Here is an 8,823-nt window from a genome sequence, read left to right on the forward strand (position 1 = left end):
CTAAATTGTGCTTACGCCTATCTGGTCACATTTCTCCACTAATTATTGATAGACTTACTACCCACATGCATTCGCTAATAAACTGCATTATTACTTACTTGGATCTTTCACTGCAGTTATGACAAGTTTGAATCCATTGCTTTCTGTTCCCCAATTGTCGGTGACGTATTTCAAGGTAACATAGTTGGTACGGGTGAACATCGCTCCCAAATTTTGTTTCGTGTTTTTGCAGGATAAATCAAACTGAAATAAAAAAAAACAGGAATAATAAAAAATTTGATACAAATAGCGTTTATTTATTACAGAGAGAGATATACTAAGGGATAACCCAAAGTTAACCCAAGATTTGCAGTAAATTGCTGGCAACCCTGAAAAATTAACGGGTAAAAAATGGAGCATTAATGTGAAGAAATTAAACGAAACATTCAGCGAAAGTGGATCTGTTGGAGAAACCAAACACACCTCGTCCAACAGCAAATCGTGCCCAAGAATTGCAAATATCAGTATGCTCTCTAAATCGTAAACACATAAAATATATGTGGTTTCATATTCACAAAATTCAATTAACACAACGACTATTCATAAGACAGTTCGTTGAACGGATTATTAAATATCAAATGGATTCTCATTTTTCGAACAAAATCATCATAGGCATTTCGAACAAGGAGAGGTTTAAAAAACGGCATGCCACTGGAAAAATTAAACGGTGTATCAATATCAGAAGAAATGGTAATGGAAAATTTCTACGAATGAGTGTTTGCAGAGTGGGCGAGGTCATTTTCCGTATGATCAATTATCGTGACTGAAAACTGTGATTTAGTTTTACTTAATTGATATCTTACGTTAATTTTATGACCCCATTTATATATTTTCTGCATTTCCTTTCCACTAGAAACGTCAAAAACTAAATGATGTTAACGTAGTTTTCTAAGGAAAAGCAATTCATGGATTTCCTAAACCATTCAATATTAACCGTTTATACACGCAGAATTCATAATAATGATCAAATTATCTTTTTGTTCTTTCTTAATTAACTAATTGACGTGAAGTCAATAAGTAACGCAAATGTAACATCTATTAGCTAAAATCAAATATCATGCTACAGCAAACGCAAGAATCGGACTATTGATGTATGTATTATAGTTGATGGCATGTTAAGCGTTATCGATATTTAATAATAGTGTATTAATGAAAAAGAAGTCATTAAGGGCAGCTTTTTACACCGTTTAGGAGAACCGAATAACTTTTATTTCGCTAAAGCTATGTGGCAGAGCTTCAAGTAAATTCTTGTTAGTTTAATTTCGTGTATTGTCAATAATTATCTCTAGTTCTGAATTAACTTTCTTCTTTTCGCATTTGCCTTCTTCTGCCCTCGCCAAAATAATTATTTTGCCTCTGTGTCTATAAATCTTAATTCGTAGTAAATCCATTCACACAGCAAGGCACTCACTATTTTAAATTTTATGTTTATATATTATTTTCTATGATATTCTTATCTTTCCTGGGTCTCAGTCAAAGTGTGAAGTAAAAATTTTGTACATCGTTTATTTCATTAGGTTTCGGCGAGACAACAGCGTCATCATCAGATTTAAAATTTACACAAAATCATGGTTGGTAAAAATCAACGTTCTTTTAGATTGTTTGCTCTGTGGGTCGATTATGTCGACCGTAATCTGCTCGTAAAGCCCTAAACTTTGATACACCAGAATCACCATTTTTATAGTAACATTTAATAATTATTACGCGTTCTTCGACAGTTAAACGATCCATATTCCAAAATGGCAAACTTTGAACTAAAACCTGTTGAGGATGCATTCGCTTCAATTAATATTTAAAGATATAAAGTTGTCACATAATTTGAGGTAGATGTTTCTATGCATATTTATATATTTTTGTTTTTTAATAATTAATTTTATAGTTAAGCTAACTGTCAATTCTGTTCCCTCCTTAAATTGTGTGACCGCTGTTTTTCTTCTATTATCCCTTAAGAAGACCTCAATAAAGATCAAAACGTCTGTTGAATTATAAACCATTGTTATTATTGTCCCACACCTGCTATATTTTGAACTTAACTATACCATTTTGACGCGAAACTGAGCGAAAATGTTTTAACAATTCTTAACTTCGTTGATAATGTTTCTAATTTCTGTTCAAAATTGTGCTTTTGCGCCTGTCGTTTAACCCCACAATTTTCAGGAAAAGTATTTTTTATATTGGATGGCAGACCCAGAATAAATATTAACCCTTACTCGTTAAATTAAATAATTAATAAATAGACAATAACGTGAGCAATTTTCAACTGAACTCAATTTTATTGAGTGGTTTGAACCAAACTACATAAATTAGGCGGGTAGAAGTAAAGTTGTTATTTATGCAATGTACATTTAGTTCGTTATCAACTCGTTAACTACGAAGTTGATGAAATATTGCTATATTTTATTACATTTACTAGTAGTTCTGCGTAATCTATCATATTTAATGCTTGGCCTTATCAGGACTCCGGCTATGGCTAAAATTAAGCAGTTAATATTAAATTGCCCATAGTTGTTACCATTACCCGCCAATTATTCATGCATGAGCAGCGTATGTAAAGTTTATATATTCCTGGTAGCATGATGAGGACGGTGGAAGGGTATAAAACTTTATTTCGTTAATAACTATAATATTAGTACATATTTGGTGATTAATGTGGATTATACCGTGGAGTTCATGCTGTAAATCTACTATGCAGGGTGATGGAGAGTAAGAGAAAAATATTGAAACAAATGTTTCCGAAAATTTCTAGAAGATATTAACAGCTGAAAATGAACTTTTAACGTTGTTTACAAGTATTAAAAAAAGTAGCAGTAAATAAGAAAATAGGGAACAAAATTATAAAATTTACCATTTATGTGGTTCTCAAAATATCAGAGCGATTTTCATAAGCTACAAAGCATCCAGACGTATACCCCATAAGCATTCCACCAGAAAGTGAAATAGAACAGTTATATGAGAATAACACACTGGCTCTAAAAAACGAAAATACACATTTTTGGATAATTATTGGTGACTTAAATGCAAGGCTGGGCAATATTAATGCAGAAAACATCCCGAACAGGGGAAATATCGGACCCGGATAAGAAAGGGTGACAAACTCAATAAAGAAAACTACCACCCGAGAAGCGTATTACCGAATCCGTACAAGTTATTAACTAAAATTATCACAAATAGACTTACGGACGAACCATCCGCGAAAGTTCATCTCAAGTTGCATTTTATAAAATCGAAAGGAAGGTAGGTATTTGAAAAAAAATTTGGGCTCAGTTTTAATCTGAGAAATGCAATTGTTGTCTGCGTATAATAGTTTCAACTGTTCGAAATTTTTCCGAAACGTCCGCAGCATTCAGTCGGAAGAGGCCAAGGTTTCTTCAAGCGCTGTTGTTTTAGGAAGTGTATCTCGAATCTGGAATCTCCAATAAAATAACGTTTTACGAAACTTGAGATGCCGTAAAAATCTAGACAAACAAGTAAATATAAGTGTATAAAAATATAGTAATAAGAGGTCTGAGAGCAACTTTCAAACTATGACCGAACCGAAGCTAAAGTAAACCTAAGCAATGGTAGATACAGATAAAAATTTTGCAAAGCAATGCAGTGAGAATAGTTTTTCCGAGACCATAACTTTCCTTGACTGATTTCGGTTGTCCCAGGCCGTCAAAGTAACACTTTTCGTTTACAATAAAAAATGTTTGAATGAATTTCCAAGTTTGCTGAGCGCATTTCTATCTGATTCTATGATTGTACTATTGATTATATAGTAATAAAAATACAAAATTTTGCAAGTTAAATTGTGAAGTGGACAGTTTTGACTTAAAAGTTGAGTAATAAATTACTATCAAATCCATAAATAGCGTTTCGATTTTTTAAATTCAATTCGTCCTAAAATTTGGATTAACCGGTAACAGTTGTCCTAACGTTTGACGTTGCACGTTATACAGAGCGAGCCTATGTTCAATAATTAAAGTTATAAAGAATATTAGCTAATTTATAAAGAATAAAATTGGCCAAAAACATTATAATATTATTAAATATCGCAGGCCAAAACGACAAATTATATTAAAACATAAATTCATTGGAAGCTTCTATTCAAACTGAAAATGTGAAAACATTGCTTTTATAATGTGACTGATAAATTGATTAATTATTCAGGAAGTAATTCTATAGTTGACTGCCCTTTTGTAACGTTTCCAATAACGGCCTCTCTTTTGTCATTTTTATACGTAGAACGTCTTGCACCAGAATTTAGCGAACTGACATCGTTTAAAGAGGGATTAATAAATCTAATTTTATTTTATTAAAAAAACTACTTTATAACTTTTGTCGAGCTTATTGTTCTATAATCGGATGATAAATGCGCTGTAATAAAAAATAATCTAAACAAATTAAATACATTTATTCTGTTTCGATATTTATTAGGTTATTATTGTTGGTTCTTCACCATATTTATGAAGCACCCATAGAACATGTTTTACCTGACTGGTTGGGTAATTTGGTATTATTTGAAATGAGTTGTTGTGAAATGCTTTTGGAGAAAAGTAGCAAATGCTTCATCATCATGCTCAACAATTATTAATTATTAAAACCTAACTCTCTTTGGAAGCACCACAAGGTAAAAATAATCTGGCAATGAAATTCTAAATGATTGCCAATTCCCGTACACTGAGTCGTAATCCTGATGTTTTCTCGAGTTCCATCAACTTTATACACAAATAATTACCTTCTAGTCATTGCATCAAAATTCGTCAATCTGTCTTTCTTAAGAGCTTGAACGCCAAATTTGCAATTTTGAAATAATCACATAACACGGCTCATAGAAAATAATATTCAAATGTGCGGTTTAAAAATAGAATGGGAAACAAATTGAAAAAAAAACTCATATTATGGAGGTCCTAATATTAAAGAGCAAGTAGGAAGCTCACTAGGAAGAGAAATGAATCACATCAAGATAGAAGAGACGGAGGCAACCTGGAGCGTAACAGAGAGAACAATTAACAATATCCAAGAGCAGCAAATAGGGTTCGTAGAAAGCAATAAAAAGCAAAGGTGGATGACGCAGGAAATACTATCCTTGATGGATGAAAGAGGCAACACACAAGAAGCAAAACCAAAACAAATACTGGTAAAGTGATAAATAACTTAAGGTACGCAGATGACACCGTCATCCAGCCAGCAGTCCAAGTGAATTACAGAGAATAATCCATAAAATGGTATTTTCATGAACATATCCAAAACCAAGACCATAGTCTTTTCCAAAACACATAGAAATATAACCTTGACCTTAAACGGCAAAGCCGTAGAGCAGATCTCCTCATTTGAATACCTGGGCACCTCGATAGATCAGGACTGTGACCCTAAAAGTGAAATCAGATCCAAAATAGAACAAGCGAGGAAGGTCTTCTATGAAGAAGCTAGTATGAAGAAGCTCTTGACTAGATTGGAATTGAGCTAGGAGTTCAGGACACGCGTGCTCCATTGCTATGTGTTCTCTGTACTCTGTACTCTGTACTCTCACTGCTGTATAGGATCTCTGATCCAGTAACAGAGAAGTGAATCGACGCTTTTGAGATGTATCTCTATCGACGGACGCTCTTTTTGGACACAGAGAACCAATATAGAGGTATGAACGCCTCAAAAGTTCCTGAAATGAACTGCTACAAACGATAAATAAAAGGAAAAACCGTATCTTGAACATATTATGAGGGCCGATACGAAATCCTGAAACTCATCATCGAAGGGAAGATTCAAGGAAAAAGATCCGTCGGAAAACGCCAGAACTCATGGCTGAAGGACATACGCAGGTGATCTGGGCGCACATCCACAAATACTTTACCAGCAGCTATTTCCAAAATCACACTGGCAATTACCGAACGATTCGTATAATAAAAATAGGCCCATGAAGAGATAATTTGTCATGAATAATACTAACAAACCAGTACAACATTTGTTATGGCAAATTGCTCTGGATGTATACATTGTTTAACTCGAAGACTAGATATTTGCCATTGTGATTTAAATCTGCTGTTTGCAATGAATATCCTGTAAGGGCTCCTGCTGTACACCATTCTAACTAGAATGAAAACTCTTTGAATAATCAATTTGAATCAGTTGAAACACTTGATTATTGAAAACCAACAGCGTTCTCGTTATAAATGATGAACCATGTAAAAAATTTGTATTTATTAATAAAAATGCATTTATGAGCGAGCAGTCATTCAACAAACAGGAGACTCATTATTGTACTTACATTATTACTCTATTTTGAATTTTAGTTTACATATTCAAGCTCCTGGTAAAAACTATTAAATAGTATTACCATGTCGGGATGTTTACTGAGTAAGCACATAAATCAAGAAGCAACATGGAAAACCACCAATAATCGCACAATAAATATACAAAAATATCCATTCTGCATTGACTACATATTTTAGTTATGCCAAACCATTAATGTCCTGCAAAAAGTTAATTCTCTTAGTAGTTTTTACCTTTACTTTTGATGACTACAAAGATAACGTTAACGTAAGAATTTTAACTTGGATGAAATAGTTAATCAAATATCTTAAGCTGTATAGTGACAATTTATTTTTCCTTCAAATCTCACCTTATAAGTTCCCACAGCATGCGCCCCATCATAAATAAACAGATGGTCATTGCAGTCCAGTTGCAATCCATCAAATCGGAGCATAAATCTCTGCAAAATTGAATGTGTCTGGAATGTGATGACGCAATCCAGATTTCTTTCATTCTGGCTCCATAATACAGCACCGTCAATTTTCCGGTAAAGTTGCTGGAGAAAATGATTTTTGCAAAGCGTTTGCATGGAATCTGAAATAAAACCAGGGCGTTTAATTGAAATTTTCTACCTTCGCATATGTTATATATTTAATCATTTATATTAGCTGCTTATGCTTTTTTGTGTTTCTACTAAGAAGTTGATGGACTAATTTCTTTATATCAGAATATCTTGACTTATATAATATCTTGAAATACCAAAGCTATCAAGCGTTGGTATTTTCAACCATATCATATTTTTAACCATCCGCAATAGTTTGATTGATGATTGATAATTAATTTACCAAAACAATTCCTTGTTTCCAAAACTTTTCCTGTATGAAATTTGGCACATTTTACAAAACGAACACTACTTTTTGAGTGTTTATGTTGCTGAAAACAAATCTAGGACTGTTCTGAGGCCTATTCTGTCTACGGTCGACTTTTAAAACAAATGTTTGTAGTCTTGATTTATTTTTTTTATCTTTGTGACAAATTATTTGCTATATCATTACTCAGGAACCTCATTTGAAACTATAAAAAGCAAAAAATCTCTCTCAGAATCAGACACAGGCAAATAAATTATTTTCCCTTAAATTGCATTTGTCTGATATCATTATTTTGAAGTGCTCGGCAAGTTTTTTTGTCTTCTTCTGAAAGAGGTTCTTTGTAAAAATGCAGTTTAAACTGTGACACGGTGAAGGCGGCCTCTGAAACTTTATGCGCTAGCATGGATGTGTTTTATAAAAATCCTTTTAAGACTTTCATGAAATCCAAGGATGCATGAAGCGGATATATATTTAAATTGTTCTCTTTCCTGAATTTAAAAAGGCTTGGATAAGTATGGATTTTTCTGTCTTATCGTAAAAGCTTTTGGGTCTGAATGTTTTGTTCCTAAATATACTGTACTGTACTGTCTGTCTCTGCTTAAACGAATAATGATTACAGATGCCATTTGGAACTACCAGGTTTGGTAAATTTGTAGTCAATGAGTAGCAAAAAATTAATATTTTCTGCCTGTTGTGGAGTGTCGCTCTAGATTCCATGTCATACAGGAGAATTAGCACCAACATCTAGTTAAATTTAATAAAACTCATTAGGTGTTGATGAAAAATACATGTTTCCTTAATTTCATAGTTGTTTCATTTGTCAAAGTCAAACTGAAAAATCGTGTTTTTTACTAAAATACCATATTTCGATCCTTAAATTTTAAAAGTAGTTGAACGTTATAAAGATGGACCTTAAATATTTTAGTCACTCTCAAACTAGTTGTTACGATTTGGAAGCATCAGTGCACCTGTCCGGCACACTAATATCAAATAACGTGACAATCACGTTATTTTATTTCATATATTAGAATTTTAACATACAGAGTTTTAAAGAATGCTTTACTTTATAGCAAAAATTAATATTTAAAATAACAATTATTTTATTGCATTAAAGCAAAAATTAAAAGACTTGCACTTAGTCCTAGTGTGAGTACAAAATTTTAACTAGAAATGATGCAACTATAAGCAATCCAAAATAAACGTTAACATTTGGGGAGGTTATAACTATTATATTATAACTAATAATCACAGGTGCCAAGTGTGCAATGAATCTAATAATGAAGATAATATATCTTATTTCCAAAGATAAAATTTGTTCATTCTTTTCACCAAGTTGAAACAAATCTTCTTTTATTCCATAAAGTTGAAATTGTTCCAACGAATATAAAATCCCGTATTTTATCGTACATGGTCTTAAATCAAATCAATTACTACCGAACAATGGCACTGTCGTACCTCTAAAAACTATGTTCAAAATGGCGGTTTTCGCTTTACCAGCAAATAAATTTTATCGGCTTGAAATGAAACTTATGAATCATGAAACGGCTTTTAGTCGAGCGAAGTATTTGCGCTATAAAATTGGGATTCTCGGATCGCCATTAATTAGAGCGAATAGGATTATTTGTATACCAAAATCGTATAATATACTGTTGTTCCAATAAGCTCTTTAACCCTTAATAAAACTTTA

The 8,823-nt window shown here is 32.7% G+C and overlaps 1 protein-coding gene across 1 annotated transcript in view; it reads right to left on the reverse strand.

Moving 5' to 3' along the window:
• The window catches only part of LOC125503807, a 13,840-nt gene extending 6,777 nt beyond the window's left edge, over positions 1–7,063 (reverse strand). Inside the window, exons 1-3 of the mRNA XM_048664718.1 lie at positions 7,027–7,063; positions 6,638–6,861; positions 99–243 (exon numbers count right to left, since the gene is read on the reverse strand). Of these exons, the coding sequence (XP_048520675.1) occupies positions 99–243; positions 6,638–6,861; positions 7,027–7,063 (406 nt within the window). The remainder of the gene's footprint in view (positions 1–98; positions 244–6,637; positions 6,862–7,026) is intronic.
• Positions 7,064–8,823: the final 1,760 nt, after the last annotated feature.

Source organism: Dendroctonus ponderosae, unplaced genomic scaffold, assembly GCF_020466585.1.
Source record: "Dendroctonus ponderosae isolate FM_Combo_2020 unplaced genomic scaffold, Dpon_F_20191213v2 Dpon_F_20191213_3, whole genome shotgun sequence".
In the NCBI taxonomy this organism is placed as follows: domain Eukaryota; kingdom Metazoa; phylum Arthropoda; class Insecta; order Coleoptera; family Curculionidae; genus Dendroctonus; species Dendroctonus ponderosae.